This window comes from Puma concolor, chromosome B3 (genome assembly GCF_028749965.1).
Source record: "Puma concolor isolate L17-30 chromosome B3, mPumCon1.1.hap2, whole genome shotgun sequence".
Taxonomy (NCBI): Eukaryota; Metazoa; Chordata; class Mammalia; order Carnivora; family Felidae; genus Puma; species Puma concolor.
Window position 1 is genome coordinate 26636989 of NC_141672.1, and position 19230 is coordinate 26656218.

Here is a 19230-nt window from a genome sequence, read left to right on the forward strand (position 1 = left end):
TTTGTTTTTTGGGGTTTTTTCCAGCAGTACTTTGGTGGGGTTAAAATTAGCTGGCAGCATTCTGGTCACATGCTAGACAGCAAAACAAAAGGGAGTTGTTCCCTGGCAGGTCCTGAAGCAGCCGACAGACCTTCCTAATCCATGGACTTCTGGGAGGCTGGCTCTTCAGGCCCTGGTACAGAGGGGCCACGCCACTGATTCCCCTCTGTCGTCGTCACCCGGCTGCAACAGGGGCGGAACACGGGCGGTGTCCAGGCTGTTTGGGACCTCGGAGCTTGCCTCCATCTGGGAAGTCACTCAAGGGCCACAAAATGGCTTTTGCAAATCTTCCCATTTGGGAGAGGAAGGCTGAAAAAAGGAAGAACCTCTGAAGCCAACACATAAGCAAACACGGCAAGGACGCGGAGAGAAAGCGGAAGGGCCGTGTCTGAAATGTGGACGCGGGCCTCACCTTCCGGGGCAACGGGCTGCTCCTGGCATGTTTAAAACAGAAAAATCATACATCCGAACTGTGTGTGGCTAGCTTTTTGGATGGATCCTTTATTACTGGACCCTGATGATAGGGACTCATCATCATCTGCTTTGTTCTTCCAGCTTAAAACTGTCACCCAGAAGCGCTGGATGAAAAATGCAGCCTCTGATTCATGCGCACAGTCAGGAAACATCTCTTGCGCTCAGTACAGAAACATGTCCGTCAACTTGGGGAAGGAATCACCGCCACGAAATGTGCTTTTGGCTTGCCACAGCTTAGCGGCTGCCAGAGCCAAAAACCCAGCTGCCTGGGTTGTCTGGGGAAGGTGGTAGCTGGGGGCGAGTGGGAAGAATGTAGAGAAAGAGGGGCTTTCTGAATCACCTGATCTGCGTGCCTCCACCTCCTGTTTAATTCCAAGCCAAAACCCACCTCGAGATGTCTCAAGGGCCAACTGCTCCTAAAAATCGTGTCTAACACTACCCCTTACAGCTCTGCGCCTGCCGTCAAGGTGAAGCGGATGGCTTTTACTGATTAATTTATTTCTTTGGAAGGGGCTACTTTGAAGTCAGGAAATTCCAGGGAGACAGAGTGCGTTGCCCTGGCCAGAACTGCTGTGACAATCATAAGCAGACACCCAGAGAGAGAGGTGGGTTAAAAGAAACTGCAGCTAAGCGCCAGGAACTTGGATTTTTCGTCTTTCCCCGGCCCCGGCCTCCATGTCAGCAGTGCGCTTATGAAGAAATACCTCGTTTGGCTCAACATTCTGTGCTGGTCAAGGGTTTGTGCGAGCTATGTGGAGCCTGCTTTGTCAAGAGGGCTTCATAAACCAAACCGGCCTCTGACTTGGATCTCATCCTGAAGCCCTCATTATACAGGCAGACCGAAACAGAAATTCCCCTTGCTTTAACGCCCAGCACATAAAGTCCTCTTTAATAAACATACACCATTTTTCAGTGGGACAGCCTCAAGGTGTCAAAAGTACATAAAGGTCTGAAAGCTGAAACCGTAGATAAACAGTGCGCTGAAATATATTTAGCAGAAAATATTGAAAGACACAGGAAAAATATGTTCTCTTCCTGGGATGTTAACGAAGGTTTAGGTTCAGGAAACCTTCAGGAAATAGCAAGTTGGGTTGAGAAGGAATACTGTTCAATGTAAATAAATCACTAAACCTCTTTGGCCTTCCTAGGCCTTGGCTGGAATGGAGTATTTCATTTTTTCCCCATTAAACAGGCCACCCGGGGAGTTGGCATTATAGACCTGAACATGTACCAAATCTGAATGTGCTATTTTGTTTCTGTACATTGAATCAGACTGTGTTTCAAACAGCAGCTTGTGCAAAATGGGGGGGGGGGGGGGGGTGGGAGGGGACGGGGGACGGTCGCGCAGGCTGGTGCGCCCTCGCTCAAAGTGTCAATGACAGACCTGTTTCACCTCAGATCACCCAGTGTCTTGTCCCTGACAGGGACATAGTCTCTGTTGTTGTTGCCCAAGGTGATGTCATGCTCATTCTTAAACCCAGGGTTCTAAGGGTTGCGCTTATACTGCAATAAAATGGCTTCAGAAAGACCCAGATTTCCTGCCGTCTCAAGGTAGGGACACAGAGAACAGGAAAGGGCAGGCAGCCACTCTCCCTAAGATGGATGCTGCATGATGTAAGCGGCTGGCTAAACGTCTGGCATCCTTGCCGTTTTAAGTTGCCAGCAAAATATTATTAAAAAGATAAAATACACGCGAACCGTGCAGAATGTAGGGCTGCTGTGTTTACATCCGGGTTTTGATGACTCAAAGACTTACACTCGGGCTTGCTGAAAAGCTCTATTAAAAACACAGCTTTGTGAAAGCCCCCAGGGAGCAGGAAGCCGGGCTGGGGGTGTGCGTGATTGTGCTGTAGGGGGGGTGGGGGCGGAGGGGTGTGGTGACCCGCCCAAGGACGGGCTCTTAGGCCTGCGGTCCTGGCCCGGCACTTAAAGCCCGGGAAGTGCTTCGAGGTTAACCTTCTCTCGGCTTTGGAACCAGAGCAGGCAGGGTTAACCTTTTTCCAGAACATTTATTTCACCATCTCACTGACTAGAGGGAGGAGGGGCAGGAGGCAGAGCGAGAGCCTGCCGCGCTGAGAGGCTGCGGATCACAAGGCCATTCTGATAGCCTCCTGTCCCCATGGCAACTGCAACGGCATTTATCAGTTCCTTCTGCGCACAGGCCCAGCAAATCTGCATTGCACATGGCAGGCTTCCAGCATTTCAAATGAAAGAGCACTTTGAACGGCTGCCAAGTTTGGAAGGAGCAGAACTGTCAGGGCTGCTTAAAGCTGGCAGTTTATACTGGGGAGGCTTTCGCTTCCCAGAATCCTCCGGGCCTGGCGAGCTGCCAAGTACTTAGCGGAAGCTAAAAAGTAACTCGCTCCCCTCCCTCCTCTCCCCTCCCCTCCTCTCGTCCTCCCCTCCCCCTGCTCACACTCCCCCTCCACGCCATTCACTGCAGTGCTCTCAAAATTTTCCACATGTCCTGTGTCACCAGTGCAGGCTGTACAATGAAAACCAGAACGCAGGCTGCCCACGGCCGGTCTTTTTTATTAATAAGGGGGGTGCGGGGAATGAGGCAGGTTGGGATCCGACACTGACAGCCGGGGCACCCTTTCTCTGCTGTACCTACCATAACCGCTGGGTGTGAGCCTGTGGGGGGTGGGTGTGTGTGTGTGTGTGTGTGTGTGTGTGTGCACGCGCGCCTCTCACCCTTAAAAATACATTAATGAAAGTAAAAGTAAAAGCAGCTTCAGGGCTCGAGACACCCTGAGCCCCGGGGGTGTAGTGGGGGTAGGTTTCCGTTGGGTGCTTTGGAGCTTCATTGAGGGTGGAAAATGGAGGTCATGCAGGCCGCGCTGTTCAGATCCAGCCTTTCCAAGAGCCCTGGGGAAGAGGGTTGTTATTGAGAACTGAGCCAGTTTCTGGAGCTTTCCTTGAATCTCTCGGGTGTCATGGTGAAAGCTCTGAGGCCACCGGTGGGGAGGGAGTTCAGAGATGGTTTTCAATGGAAAGTTTACCAGATAACTTCTGACCGTCAAGCACAGCACAAGGACATCTACTAGCAGAAACTGGAAATTGGCATAGTGTTCACTGTGCTGAATTTTTTCAAAAAATTATAATCTACACTGAGATCAAGGGCCTAGGCTTTATTTTCCAGTACAAATAGAACGAAAATTGTCTGCCGCTTAGGCGGTTGGATAGAGTTCAGGAAAACTATGTCTGGCATTAATTCCAAAGTGGAGGTTTTGGTTCAAGCGAGGCCCATTAATTTCAGTAAACTGTTTTCACTAGTCCAGACCCTGCTGTGCAAGGACTATTTATTACCTTTTGCTAACCTGATGTCTGCAGAGTTGTAAAGCAAAGGGAAAAAAAAAAAAGAAAGATCCAGGGTGGAGATATCTATATCTTGGATCAAATGGGTTTTGCACCTTCCCTTTGGGGGCCATGTTTTATGGGGCGTTTTCTATCCTTGGTTTTTATCAGCCCCAGTTTTTATTTTAATCCATCTTGCAATGAATTAGAGAAAAAAAAAATCCTGATGGAAAGGAATCTGGCAAGAGCAAATACCTATCTCTTACCTCCTTCAGAGGGGCACCGCCAGGCCACAGGATGTTTTGTGTGCCTGTCCCAGGCTTCCAGGTCCAGTGCAAAGCCCTGACATGATTCACCCCAACGATTGGGTCTAAAATACACCAAGACAGTCAATTTTGGCATTTGTTCTCCCTTAGGAATTTTACTAGCTGCCTTAGAAAAGCACATAAATTGCTTCCCCCTCCCTCTCTTTTTTCCATGCCTCCTCTCCTCATCACCCCCCCCCCCACTTCAGTCCATCTTGATGTCATTTCAAAGAGAAGGATGAAAAGGGGGGATTTGTCAGGCGGTCAGGTTTGTGAATGTGTCTTTCCAGCCCCCAACACACACACACACACACACACACACACACACACACACACACACACACACACACACCAGCTGAGAATGTTAATCAGAATTAAAAGCCAGTCAGTACTATTAAAGCATCAAACACCAAGACTTAGAGCAGGAGGGGGAACATAGGGTGGGGGTGGAGGGAGTGGGAATGAAATGGAATTCAGGCCTCTGCACTGATTTACTAAAACGAAGGAGGGCAAAGGTAGCACCAATTTGATCAGCTTGTCAAATGTCAAAATTATTGGTCTTTTCTTTAACTACCCCCCTCCCTGCCCCAACACAGTCAAGTTCTGTGCCTTTCCCAAGTGTGATTAATCTCTGGCAGAGGCCAGAAACAGGAGTAGGTTTCTTGGCTGCCCGTTCTGATAAACAATCTGTTCCTGGGAAGAGTAGGTGAAGGGGGCGTAAATTGAGGGGGGTAATCTCCGGGTGTGGTGGCTGGGGGAGGCGGTGCGTGGAGGAAAGGAGGGGAGGCGGAGGCCAGCCTAGTTAACTCTCACCCCCCGCCTGGGAAATGCAAGTGTCCTTCCTTTGGAGCGGGTGGTTTTGGGGTGGGTCAGGTTTCCTGCCCCTAAGAATGTGAGCAGACAGTGAACCCATTCTTGCTGCCAGTTCACAACGTTCAGGAAATGTCGGAGGGACACCGAGGCCTCAGGGAGCAGGGGGCAAAGGGAGGGCGCTCTGGGCGTTGCAGACCACGGGCCAGTGTGCACACAGAAGGCTTGCCGGGGGAAACCGAGGCAGTGGCTGGGAAGCCTGGGTGGGGCCCGTGGTGGTAGGAAGTATTGCAAAGCGGAACAAGGAAAGACAGGAGATGTTCCAAACAAAAGGAGGGATGATTTTGCTGCATCGGACGCTGCTGGTATTGAAACTGTAGGCAAGAGAGCTGGCTGTGGGTTTTGCAGTGGGTTTATTGTGTGGGCATCCAGGCAGAGAGCGGCAATATGAAAAAGTGGGGAGGGGGAGAGTCTACCTTGAAGAGAAATCAGTGCCGAGAAGGCTGTGCATGGCTGGGAAATGTCACTAAGGAGAGTGTAGTGGCACTGAATAAAAGGTGAATAATTGGGTACCTTTTGGAAAAGAAATGTAAAAATATTAATAAAGGCAAGAAACCTGCTTCTTCTCAGCTTGAAAAGCAAATTCACTTCTCACCTCCTGCTTCTCCTCCCCACCCAACACACAGGCACAGGCACCCATACAGACACACACACACACACACACACACACACACACACACACACACACACGCCCCTCTTGTCTACTCTGCATCCAAGAAGCCTGGGCCAGGCTCGCTTTCCTTTGGATTTAATTACATGAAAATGCTGAACAAAACCCTGTAATTACACCCTTAGTCCCTGCCACTCAGGCCCAGCACACTTCCTGCCTAGTTTTGTTTTTTAAAGAAGAGGTCATTGCCTCTTTTCTTTCCAAATTGACCAAAACAAAAAAGTAAAAACCCCAAATAAATCCAACTGCTCCAAGCTTCAGCACCACCAGGGATTGGGGATGGGAAATCCGTGTCCCTGTAGGAAAGAGGAGAGAAGACAGGCTGAGCTCCTGTCCTCTTACTTTAGCTCTTAGGTCTAGGGGCAGTGACTGTTGATTTGTCTGCCAGCCCAGAAGAACAGAGATGCCAGGCTGGCCACCCCGGAAGGAAATCTTCCAGGAACAGGATGAAGAGTGTGGCCAGACCTTAGCATCAGGCCTCAATTTCCAGCTATTTTACTGAGAAGGGCTTAGAGCTGGAAAAGAGTTTTAAGACGATGGCTCACCTTTCTATAGCTCTATGCAGTTTTTTAATATATATTCTTAAAGTTTATTTATGTATTTTGAGAAAAAGTGCACCAATGGGGAGAAGCAGAGAGAGAGAGAGAGAGAGAGGGAGAGAGAGAATCCCAAGCAGGCTCTGCAGTGGCATCTCAGAGCCCCACTAGGGACTCACACTCGTGATCTGTGAGATCGTGACCTGAGCCGAAACCGAGAGTCAGAAGGATGCTTAACAGATTGAGCCAACTGTAGTGCCCCTAGCGCTATATGTATGTGTACAAACACACACACACACACACATACACACACACACACACACACACAGATGATTTCACAGTAAGCCCCTGAAGTAGGGAGAACAAATTTCAATATCAATACTCACACTCAATGGGTGAGGAAACTGAGGCCCAGAGAGAATAAATAGATTGCTCTAAGTCAGTCATGTGGCTGGTGGGAGTGTTGAACAAGCACTGCCTCTGATGACTTTTATGCTCTAACACCAAGAAACTAGGACATCTAGGAGGAAATGGAGGTTTTTGGATTTGGGGCATTTGGGGCTGGAGCCAATCTGACTTGGTTCATCATTAGATCCTCAGGACCGAGAGAGAAAGTGCTCTCTAAAAAAAAAATAGTTGAATAACGGAATGAATGGCAAATGGAAGGGCACACGTCAAGGAGCTGGGGAATGGAAACCCACCAGGCCATCTGGTGGCCCAGTTTCAGCTTTGAAGCAAAAGTAAGTGATGAGAATAGTTTCACACCCACTAGGGACATATCAGGCTTGGATCCTCTAGGTCTGGCCAGAGAGGGAAATTCAAATTAAAGCATGGTGGTCCTCTAGATGGATCGGGGTTGGGGATACCCCTTGTTCCCTCACCTCCTATCTCCAGTGATGCCTAGGCCAGGTTTGGTTGTCAGGGGTATAGACCTCCCCTGGGCGAGAAGTGTTCTGAGGACAGCAGCCGTACTTACCAAGTGGCCTCCAGCCCAAATACAGGCCTGCACAGTTTGGGTGGGTGTGTAGTCAGTGTTACCTGAATTAGGTGAGAACAAAGGGTTGTTTCTTATGTGATATCGCTTGTGGGTCTGGAAAGAGGTTCCTTCCACCATAAAAGGTACGCTCTCGGCTTTCCTCCTTCCCCTTCATCATTCAGCCTGGGGTCCTCCTCAGGGGTGAACATTTAAAATGTGGCTATCCTCAGGGGCGCCTGGGTGGCTCAGTTAAGCGCCCAACTTCAGCTCAGGTCATGATTCGCGGTTTGTGAGGTGGAGTCCTGCTTCGTGCTCTGTGCTGACAGCTCGGAGCCTGGAGCCTGCTTTGAATTCTGTGTCTCCCTCTCTGTCTCTCTCTGCCCCTCCCCTGTTCATGCTCTCTCTGTCTCTCATAAATAAATAAATAAATAAATAAATAAATAAATAAACAAATAAATAAATAAATAAAATGCAGCTATCCTCGGTGAGGGTAATTTAGTAAGTTTCCCAATACTTCGGTGTGTTCGAGAGCTTCAGATTTTCCTCCAAACCCTCCCTCCTAAGGCCGGGTATAGAAAACCCAGAGAGAGAAAAAAGTCTCAGGGGATGCCAGGGAAGCAGTTACACCATTTTGCTCAAAGCTGACTGACTAGTGACTGTACCTCCAAAATAACTCGTGCTAATTTGTGCATAGTTCTGCATCTATTGGGACAGTAGTGACATTCTTAACCTGCAAACTCTTGTGGGGAGATGCATTTCACTTTCTTGCAGTTTCTGAATTTCTTAGAGGCATCCGGGGACTTCCCCTCACTCCCTCCCAAAAAGCTAGCAACTCGTGGGGGAGAATAAGGAATGCTGGGTTTAAAGCCAGAGAACCTGGTTTCCAGTAATTCTGAACTAGCTCTGGACCTGCTTTCCTCACCTATACAGGAGAGTGATGAAAGTAACACCTACCTCACAGGGCTGGTGGGGGATCGGTGAGATAATGTCTGGGAATGCACTGCAGGGCCCTAGACAAATGGCCGTCATTATATTATTCATAATCTCTTACATTTTATTAAGTACATTATAATCTTGTATCTTCCATGCAGACCAATGAGTCAGGCAAAGGAGGCAGTGAAATTATTCCCATTTTACAGACTTAAGAAACCAAGTTCAAGTGATTTGCTCAAGGTCAGATAGCTACTTAGTTAGGGTCAGCCAAGTCCAAGTCGAACAACATAATGTAAATATGTACAATGTACATATTTCCTTTCCTCCTCCTGAGTTAGGGGTTGACTGCCCAGCTCAGGCAAGTCAAAATATTTGCAGATCATAGCCATCCACCCCAACCAGTGACAGCAGTGATGATGATGGCCCATCTGTACCAGACTTGACCGACTTGACGGTGGGACCGGGAGGCCTCAGGGAGGGCTTCCCGCTCTGAGGCCCCGCCTTCTGGCGGCCCCCAGCAGGAAAGCGGGCAGCGGCGGCGGCGACCGGTCTCCGAAGCTAGGCAGTGGAAATCCCCAGCACTGGTGCGGACTGGTGGGAACCCACTGGCACCCCTGCTCCCTGCTGAGGCCCATGCGGAAGCCGGTAGGATGGAGGGTCCGGGGTTCTGCGCACCTGTGGCCTTAGTTGCTCCCCTGCCAAGCTCTCCTCTGACTCTAGTCCTCCAAGGTCTCCTTCTCGGTTACTCCCCTTCTTGGGGTGTGGGTATTTGTTTTAACCCAACTGGGCCAGTGAATAGAACCCTTGTCTGCCGCTTCCCATTTTTTCCCTCTAGGCCTGGTCCTTAGGAGGCTCATTCCAGGGCTCCTTTATTTTTGGACCTAAAAACACACAGCAGCTTTTGCTGAGGGCAGCGCTGGGCTCCCCGGTGCCCTGGCACGCTGGCGAAGAGCAAACGGGGAGGAGGCAGGAACCAGACGCGACTCCCTCGGCCTTTCTTTCCTTCCCTGATCCCCGCCCCTTCAGGAAGAAAGCAGTCAGAGATCTGATCGCTCGCTGAGGCCGCTGTGCCAGCACCAACCACTACGTCGTCCTCCTTTTCTTCCACCCAGCTTTGCCCAGAGCGCCCGGCTGCCCGCGCGCCGCAGGCTGGGCAGGTCCTGGCGGGTGGCGCTGGCTCCCCTCCCCAGGGATTCTCAGCGAATCACGTTGTTCCTGGGCTTTCACGCTCGAGTGGCTCTTGCGTAACCCTACGCCCTGGCCTAAGTTAATACTTTTTTTAAATACCAGAATTAATACTTTAGGAAAAGGCAAATACTTCCGCCACAGAACCCGAGAAAATGTGTAAATTACTCCGCTACTGGTTCTCCCTCCCCCAGAGCCCCGAGGTTCCTGGCTCCTGGGGAAGGGGTCCCTTGGAGAGGCCGGAGCAAGGCCCAACCCAGACGTTTGTTTTCACCGGGTCCAGCTTACTGCCAGGCACAGCGTTACCAAAAAAGGCCTTTCTCCTGCCAGAGCGCTTGGCTGCGTACGGCTGTGCAGCGGGGTGACGCGAGGTTCAGCCCGGGCCTCTTCGAAGGCTGAGCCAGTTGGCGGCAGGGATGCCAGGCCGAAGAGTCCCCCAGCCCGAAGAGTCCCCCAGCCCGACCCATCTCTGCCACAAAGGGCTCGAAACGGCTCGGGGACAGAAGGGAGACTGCAGGGAGCTCAGAAATGTGTGGACACGCTGCGACCTTCTCACCCTTAAGGTCGGGCGGTGGTCTCTGGCAAGGCCAAGTGGAGAGTTGACCAGTTTAGAGGGGGACAGTTCTCTGAGGGTGTCAGCTCAGATGGCACGCTGGAGGAGCGACAACCATAGGAAGTAAATTCAGGGAGGACTGCAGGCGTTTCCTCCTTGAGCCTGGTTGAACCTGGCTTTGCTGGTCTCCCAGACCCCATCTCCAGTCTCTCCACCTGCTGTCTTAGGTCGAGCCCCAGACCAACCCCATCCTTCCCACCCACACTGTGGACACAGCACTGTCACAGGGGCTTCGCCTTCCAGGGAGAATCTACCTCCAAAACATTGATGTTCTTGCTTCTCACAATCCTGGACACATCCCCAAATAGGGCCATCTCAGACAAGCAGTTAGGACAAAACTGACCACCATAAATGACGGTGATTCTTTAAGGGTGGAAGGGTGTCAAGAGAACTATGCTTTTTAAATTAAAGGATTATGAGACTGTAATGGAAGTTTGTTTAAATGCATGTTTATTTCTAACTCAGTGTGTCTGAAGACACCCGGCATGTATGTGTATATATATCTCTCCTTTAGTAACAGCGAAGACAGAGACAGACAGGGAGATGGAGACATATGTGCACGCATACCAAACATAACACTGTGACATAGACTCCAACTTGCTTTCTCTAGCAGCCTGGCTAGAGGGTTGGGGCTAGGTTGCCGTTCCTCAGTATTTTTGGTTTAATAAAGGGATGGGCTGGATAAATATTAATGTAAAGAAATGGGTGAAGCAGCCTAGCCAAAGCTAATGAGCCTGGAGCCCTGGGCTGGTGGGGATGTCACTCCATTTCCCAGCCCTATGTTTTGACTCACTCCAGGATAGCTGTGGTGTGGGGAGGGCTGAAGTTTGGAAGGGTGAGGCAATGCCCTGGAGCAGCTCTTTACAGAGGAATCACTGCTGGGAGCCAGTCAGCCTGGGAAAGTTTATTATTGTTGGGGGGTGCACAGCGAGCTCCCTTTTTTTCTTTTTGCAATAACAGAAATCCGGCTGCTCTGAGATGAAAGAGGGGTTCCCTAGGGCTCTTCCTTCCCCTTTTCTCCCCATCCTTAAAATTCCCCTTCCTTTGCACCTCTGACCCCAGAATGAGCGGGAGAACCATGTGCTGAGGAGTGCTGGGTGGCAGAACAGTCTCTGAAGGTCAAGTGTCAAAATAAAAATAAATACATCTTGTTTCTTACACTCAACTTTATTACAATTAGTAGTAACAGTAGTGATGTGCATAATGACCCTCACATTTTATGCAATTTACAAAGTACTTTCACATGTTAAGTAACAATAGTACCAACATTAATATCAATACTACTAATAACCAACACTTACTTCCTGTGAAGCCTGACACTGTGCTCTACACAGCGTATGGTGTGTTTGTTTCAGTCTGTGGCAGTGGCAGATCCAAAACTTCTTTATGTGTGAGAACTCACTGGCACAACCTGTTTGGAAAGGGAAGGATGGGGGTTGGTTATGAAGGTGTATTTTGCATACACTTTACATGAGATTGTATGTAACAAAGAAGGGCCGATGGAAATTGTGAACACTGCAAATCGCCTTTGAGAACCTGAGCTTGTCACAACTACCTCGCAAACCAGAATTACTGGATGCAGATCCCACCTCCATCTCTAATGGCCGTGTGACCTTGGGCAAGTCATTTAACCTCTTTACTTTCTGAACCTGCAAAACAGCTAATGATAGAATCTACCTGGGAGACAGTATTGAGAGTTTAATGATGACGCAGGAAAACCACCTGGCAGTGTCTGGCTCACAGCAATCTCAGTGAGTTACCTCCTATTATGACAAAAAACAAAACAAAATCGCAAACAATTCTCGGAAGGTGGGGGCTATGATCCCATTTTACAGAGGGAAAACAGGTGATGTGAAAGAAAGTAACTAGCTCAAGGTCACAAAGCTAGTAAATGATACAGAGGAAATTCCAACCAGGTTCAACAAACTCCAGAACCTGAAAGCCCCTTATATTGCTTCCTCTCCTCCAGCCTAGCCCATGATAATCTCAGTTTTCATGAGGGTGGGATGAGGGTGGGAGGAGCAGACCCAGTACTTAGAAGAATCAGTGGAACTGTCCTAACTAGAGCTACGACCAACCTTATCTGTTTTGCAATAAGCAATAATGATGAGCAGTGATCCCCTAACGGAAAAGACATCACGGCCTTGCTCAGCTTTCTGAGCACTACGGAATGAAATCACAACATGTGAGAAAGAATCTTGAAACTGCCACTGTGCTTTACAAAGAGATAGCAATATTATTAAATGCTGCTCCACCTTCTTTTATCAAACCGGGAAAAAGCACTCACCTGTTTGGCCTCTGCAGCACCTTCCCCCTCCCTGCCCCCAACTGCAGCTGTGAGCAGCCAGTAGCTTGTTTTCCTTAAAGGCCTCCGGGTGCTCTGGGTGCTCGCTCGTAGCGTCTTTAGACATTAAGCCAAAATTTTTAGAGTGCGACTGGGGGGGAGGAGTAGCTCACCCTGAATTCATTTAGCTCTGTCGTTGAAACTCGGGCTCCTCAACGAGTGCACAAAAAGAAATCGAAAAGGCAGTTTCTGGACCAATGGAAAACAGCTAATTTTGCAGGTGCTTTGGCATCAATGGTAGCAATGAATGTAACATCCATACCGGCGGGGGTGGGAGAGGTTTGATTACAGATGAAATGGGTAGTACCCTAAACGAAATTCGCAACGAAAATCTTGAAACTGGACATTTAAATTCACTGCCCGGGGTGGGGTAGGGAGCGGGATCGGAAATGACGCTTGTGGTTTTTTAATGCGTTTTTACTTGGGAAAGCCGGGCGGGGAAAGGAAAGGTCATCGTCTGTTTAATTTCCACCCCCAGCCCTGGACTTCCAGCATTAGCTCGCCCGGCCTCAGCTGTTGTACACACACGGTGAGGGGGGAGGGGAAGGCGGAGGCGCGGAGGCGGGGCCGACTGGGAGGAATCTGGGCGTCCTGCCGCGCATGCGCCTTCCCCGAGCAACAAGTGGGCTCCACAGACAGAGGAAGTGTAAGTGGGGGGGGGGGGGGGGGAGAACTGGTGCAGAGCATGGTGGTGACGTCAGCGCTCCGCCCGGGCGGCATCCCGCGCGGCCAAGCCGGGGACAGCGCGAGCCGCAGCGCGAGCGGGAGCGCCGAGACGCGCCTCCGGAACGTAGAGTAACAATCACAACCCCACATTCCGGGCGAGTGCGAGCGGGAAGGGATGCGACCCGGGCCGAGGCGCCGCGCGAGCGCCCTGCAGCCAACGTGAGCGCCGCCAGCCGCGGCGGCCCGGGCGCCGGCCAGGCCTGGGGGCGGCGGGAGCCTGCTTGCGTGCGCTCCTCTCCTCTGCTCTCGTGCGTTCTGGAAGCAGTGGCCGCGGCGGCTCCCTTCGGCCGTGCAAACCCAGCCGCCGCCAGCGGAACGGCCGACGCTGCGGAGGGGAGAAGCACCTCTCGGCTGCCACCCCCTCCCTCCCCCGGCCCTCCGGGGAAGCAGCGACTTCAGCAAGATTGGACCCGGGCACCGGGTGGCACTGAACCCTCTAGCCTTCGCCCCGGGGAGCCTGGCGGGGAAAGGACGCAGCTCGTAGCGGGGCCCCTAGGGGAGAGGAAGAGACAGCCCCTTTCGAGCTTCCAAGCACCAGCCACTCCGGGGAGGGGGCCAAGAGCCAACGGCGGCCAGCACTCGGCACCCTCGCCCCCTCCCCTCGGGCCCGACGCTTCCAGCCCGGGTGCGCGGCACCAGGAAGAAGGCGCCTGAGCTCCCCTCCCGACGAGACAGCCGCAGTAGGAGGTGGGGGCGAGGAGCGGGCTGAACTCGTCCGCCGCCCCGGCGGTGGAGCCCCCGCGGAGAGGCGCTGCGCCGGCGGTGGAGACTCGCGCTCCCTCCAACCCCTGGGGCAGAACTTTCTCGCCCCCCCTTCCTCCCCCGCAGCCGGACTCCCTCCCCAGCCGGCCAGTCCTCCCGGAGGAGAAGGCGCCGCGGAGACAGCCTGGGCGGGGGCCTACCTTCCCCAGGGCGGGCATCATGTCGGCGGCGCAGGTGTCCTCGTCCCGGAGACAATCTTGCTACCTGTGCGACCTGCCCCGCATGCCCTGGGCCATGATCTGGGACTTCTCGGAACCCGTATGCCGCGGTTGCGTCAACTACGAGGGCGCCGATCGCATCGAGTTCGTGATCGAGACCGCGCGCCAGCTGAAGCGGGCGCACGGCTGCTTTCAGGACGGCCGCTCCCCCGGGCCGCCGCCGCCCGTCGGGGTCAAGACGGTGGCCCTGTCGGCTAAAGAGGCGGCGGCTGCGGCAGCGGCGGCAGCTGCCGCCGCACAGCAACAGCAGCAGCAGCAGCAACAGCAGCAGCAACAACAGCAGCAGCAGCAACAGCAACAACAGCTCAACCACGTCGATGGTTCCAGCAAGCCTGCGGTGCTGGCGGCCCCGTCCGGCCTGGAGCGCTATGGCCTGAGCGCCGCCGCCGCCGCTGCCGCCGCCGCCGCCGCCGCGGTGGAGCAGCGCAGCCGCTTCGAGTATCCTCCACCGCCGGTGAGCCTGGGAAGCAGCAGCCACGCCGCGCGGCTGCCCAACGGCCTGGGGGGCCCAAATGGTTTCCCCAAGCCAACACCGGAGGAGGGACCCCCAGAGCTGAACCGCCAGAGCCCCAACTCCTCTTCAGCTGCGGCGTCGGTGGCGTCTCGGCGCGGGACGCACGGTGGGCTAGTGACGGGGCTGCCCAACCCGGGGGGCGGTGGAGGCCCCCAGCTCACGGTGCCCCCCAACCTGCTGCCGCAGACGCTGCTTAACGGCCCGGCCAGTGCCGCCGTGCTGCCCCCACCGCCGCCGCACGGCCTGGGCAGCCGTGGGCCCCCGACGCCCGCGCCCCCAGGGGCGCCCGGGGGCCCCGCTTGTCTGGGGGGCGCCCCAGGCGTATCAGCCGCGTCGTCCTCAGCGTCGTCTTCCACCTCGTCGTCAGTGGCCGAGGTGGGTGTAGGTGCTGGCGGCAAAAGGCCCGGCTCGGTATCGAGTACAGACCAGGAGCGCGAGCTGAAGGAGAAGCAGCGGAACGCCGAGGCCCTGGCTGAGCTGAGCGAGAGCCTGCGCAACCGCGCGGAGGAGTGGGCCAACAAGCCTAAGATGGTCCGCGACACGCTGCTCACGCTGGCTGGCTGTACGCCCTACGAGGTGCGTTTCAAGAAGGACCACTCTCTGCTGGGCCGCGTCTTTGCCTTCGATGCTGTCTCCAAGCCGGGCATGGACTACGAGTTGAAGCTGTTCATCGAGTATCCCACGGGCTCAGGCAACGTGTACTCCAGCGCATCTGGTGTGGCCAAGCAGATGTACCAGGACTGTATGAAGGACTTCGGCCGGGGTCTCTCCTCCGGCTTCAAGTATCTGGAGTACGAAAAGAAGCACGGCTCCGGGGACTGGCGCCTACTTGGAGACCTGCTGCCTGAGGCCGTGCGCTTCTTCAAGGAGGGCGTGCCCGGCGCCGACATGCTGCCCCAGCCCTACCTGGACGCCAGCTGCCCCATGCTGCCCACGGCGCTGGTGAGTCTAAGCCGCGCCCCCAGCGCGCCCCCGGGCACCGGGGCCCTGCCGCCTGCCGCCCCTTCGGGTCGGGGCACAGCTGCCAGTCTTCGCAAGAGGAAGGCGTCCCCTGAGCCCCCGGATTCCGCCGAGGGCGCCCTGAAGCTGGGCGAGGAGCAGCAGAGGCAGCAGTGGATGGCGAACCAGAGCGAGGCACTAAAGCTCACCATGACGGCCGGGGGCTTTGCGGCGCCCGGGCATGCCGCCGGAGGTCCGCCCCCACCGCCTCCGCCCCTGGGACCCCATTCCAACCGGACCACCCCGCCCGAGTCAGCCCCCCAGAACGGCCCTTCCCCCATGGCCGCCCTCATGTCGGTGGCAGACACTCTGGGCACGGCGCACTCGCCCAAGGACGGCAGCTCCGTGCACTCCACCACTGCGTCCGCGCGGCGCAACAGCAGCAGCCCGGTGTCACCGGCCTCGGTGCCCGGGCAGCGCCGCTTGGCATCACGGAACGGGGACCTGAATTTACAGGTGGCGCCCCCGCCTCCTAGCACCCACCCGGGCATGGACCAAGTGCACCCCCAAAACATTCCGGATTCCCCTATGGCCAACAGCGGGCCCCTCTGCTGTACCATTTGCCACGAACGTTTGGAGGACACGCATTTCGTTCAGTGCCCATCCGTCCCCAGCCACAAATTCTGTTTCCCTTGCTCTAGAGAGAGTATCAAGGCCCAGGGGGCCACCGGCGAGGTGTACTGCCCCAGCGGAGAGAAATGCCCCCTGGTTGGGTCGAATGTACCTTGGGCCTTCATGCAGGGCGAAATCGCGACGATCTTAGCTGGAGATGTTAAAGTGAAAAAGGAGAGAGACCCTTGAACCACAAGACAGCCACCTCCTTTGCCCCTGACCGGCTCCTCTCCGATCCAGAGGGCCCCTCCCCCACCCCCCTCCCCCCTCCCTTCCCTCACCCCCAAGGTGTAGAATTGTGAATATAACAAACTGCAAAAAGTTAGTCTTATGTATAGACATTATTTTCGTCGTATGTTTCTATATTTTGAAACAAAAGGTATGTAACTTCTTCATTTGAAGGATAAGCTGGTTTGTGTTAAGCAGTATAATATTGGTTGGGTCATTTGCATCATTTTGTTAGCATTTATTTGGTGGCAGAGTGTTTGCCTAGGTACCGAATTAATAGCCCTTAGCAACGACTGCTGCTGGTGTGTATTTTTGTAAATGTTATGCACTCTCTGAAAGGAAAAAAAAAAACACAAAAGAAAATGACTTTTTGTTTTGTTTTGCCAAGGCCAGTGTTGCTGCCTAAAAAAAAAAAAAAAAAAAAAAAAAAAAAAAAAAAAGCTATAAAATGGTGAAAGCTTCTTTCTAAACAGCCCCAAGTGTTGAAGTCTTCACTTTATTTTGTTGGTTTTGTTCCGTTTTGTTTTGTTACTCTGTTTTGTTTGCAAAATGGTAAGGGGGAGGTGTTGGGGGGGATGGGGTGTTTTTTGTTGCAAGTTTGTGAGGGAAAATGTTTTGGTTTGTTTCTACTGACCTGGATGTGTTGGATCTTCACGTGTTGTTTTGTTTTTGTTTTATTGATGCACGGATGCTTTTGAACAGTAGAGCGAAATGCTAGACATGGGGAGTCTGCTCTGTTTGTCCTTTATACATTTCTGTAGTTAACAGAACACTGTAATGTGCCTTGGAGCTTAGTAACTTGTAATAAATTCAATTGATATTAATTCTGCCCTGAGTCAGCAAGTGTGTTTTTCTAGAGCTAAGGCCACATAGTTCCAACATAGGGGACACCCTCCCTACCAGCAGAGGACACAAATGCTGGTGCCTTTGCAAGCCCTGAGAGATTGGCATCTGTAGAAGGCCTTGTGCTGGCTGACTGCCCCTCCCCCCCGCCCCCCCCCCCCACTAGGCTATTTACATTCACCTCTGGGGGCGGGATGGTTGCTGAGTAAGCAATTTCTGTTTACTCTTCTGCATCTCTATTTTCCCCATGCACGCCCCAGCTGCAAATGGCATTGTCAGGAACTCTCCAGTGCAGCTGTGACTTGAGTTCAAGTGGGAAAAAGCAAAACAAAAAAGCTAAGATGCTTTGCCTCTTCTATGTGGCAGAAATCACGCCACATGTAAAGCAAAAACGCCAGAGAGCTGGGAGCTGTCCGCGGAGGCATGAAGGGTGTGGGCAACAGGGAAACACAAGCATGGACTGAGCCAGGAGAGTTGCCAGCAGCTTCCAGCTGATGTATTGGAAAAGCAGGGCCACCTCATTCATCACTCCTGTTTCTTCTCTTTATGATAAGTACTTCCAAAGGCTGGACACTTAGCTGGTGAGAATTGTGGGGAGCGGGGGAAGAGAAAAAAAGCCAAATCCAGTTCCTGAGGCAAAGGTCACTTATGACATCAAGTAAAACCCATTCCCACTGGTGAAGAAATTCAAGTATTCGTCTAGTCAACTTTTGGGCAGCATTTGTGAGGTACAGAGGGGTGGGGAAAGGGACCAGGACTGGAATGTCCCTCGGAGCTCTGAGCCCCCTGGGCTGAGACCAGACTGGAGCTCTCCCAGAGCTAGGGCAAGGCAAACAAACCTGGTTTGGACCTTGTACTTTGTGGGAGGCAAATGGAAGAGGAGAAAACAGAGGGAGGTAGGAAAACAAAACCTATCTGAAATTCACTCCTGGTCACACCTCAGTCCTGAGAGGGGTGCGGGCTGGGCCAGGATAGTTCCCATCAAGGTGAGGAATAGATGAACAAGAGAAGAGACCTGGTGTCTCCAACCCACTCCCATCAAAGAGGGTGCAGAAGCAGGTGGGGAGGGAGGCATGGGTGCAGGCATGTTTAGGGAAAAGCAAATCACTGGTTAGCCCAGAACACTGGTGTGGAGATTGGGTTGGTGTTGGGACTCGCTGTTAATAACACCCTTTTAGTTTCTGTTCCTGCTTTGCCACCACCATCACTGAAGTAGTGGAAACCATGACTCTGTGTGTGTGTGTGTGTTGTGTGTGTGCGCGCGCGTGCGTGTGTGTGTGTGTGTGTGTGTGTGTTGGGGGTGTGGATAACTGGCAATTGATGGATTTGCTGCAGCCTCTTAATCCTGGTACATGGGAGGTGCCTGTCTCACCTCTTTAAGAATCTCCCCACATATAAATAGATATGCGTGTCAGCTTCCTGCAAATGTGTCCTTGCATTTTCGTCTGCTGCCAAGTGTTGTATTGGTGCTTATGAGTCATGAAACCTATTTTCATCCTCAGGGGTAATTAACTTGGGGGTGATAATGCATAGCAGACTGTAGGAAGAGTTAATTCTAAAACCCATCCTCGCTGGCTACCAATCACGCATTTCACTTAAAGGTCTGGGTTGGCTTTTCTCATAAGCTCATTAATAAAAACCAAGCATGTTTCGCCTGGAAGATCCTCTAAGGTGCTCCCAACCCCCACTCGCAGCACACACACTCTTCAAATGGGTAAAGCACAGGAGCCTGAGAATACAGAGAGAGAGTGTCATGGGTGTATTTTAACCACCATTGAATAAAGGAGCCGTGGGTGCCGCCATGGCATTGAACTGCGCATGTGGACTTTGATGTGTGGATTACCTGTCTGGACATAGACCTGCAAGTATAGTCCAGTGGCTCCAAGTGGGAGTTTGGTCCTGTTATTGCCTCTGTGTGCACATCTGCTGCCTGGGGCCTGCCACTGTGTCTTCATTGCTATGGTATTACCTTCAGGAACTTTTAGGATTACAAGACCCTTGCTTTAGTGCACATAGGTAGGAAAGGGGCCTGTCATTAAGAGCTGAGAACAGTGGAGTTTGCTCCTTCTTGTTGCTGGGTGCATTA

The 19230-nt window shown here is 52.8% G+C and overlaps 1 protein-coding gene across 1 annotated transcript; it reads left to right on the plus strand.

Moving 5' to 3' along the window:
* Nucleotides 1-12933: 12933 nt before the first annotated feature.
* Nucleotides 12934-17125, plus strand: IRF2BPL (interferon regulatory factor 2 binding protein like). Its single transcript, XM_086709178.1, has one exon. The coding sequence runs from the start codon at nucleotides 13890-13892 to the stop codon at nucleotides 16260-16262; it is 2373 nt and encodes a 790-aa protein (XP_086565304.1). The 5' UTR covers nucleotides 12934-13889; the 3' UTR covers nucleotides 16263-17125.
* The last annotated feature ends 2105 nt before the right edge of the window (nucleotides 17126-19230 follow it).

Coding starts and splice junctions, on each gene's coding strand:
- IRF2BPL (XM_086709178.1), top strand. CDS start 13,890: ATGTCGGCGGCGCAGGTGTCCTCGTCCCGGAGACAATCTTGCTACCTG.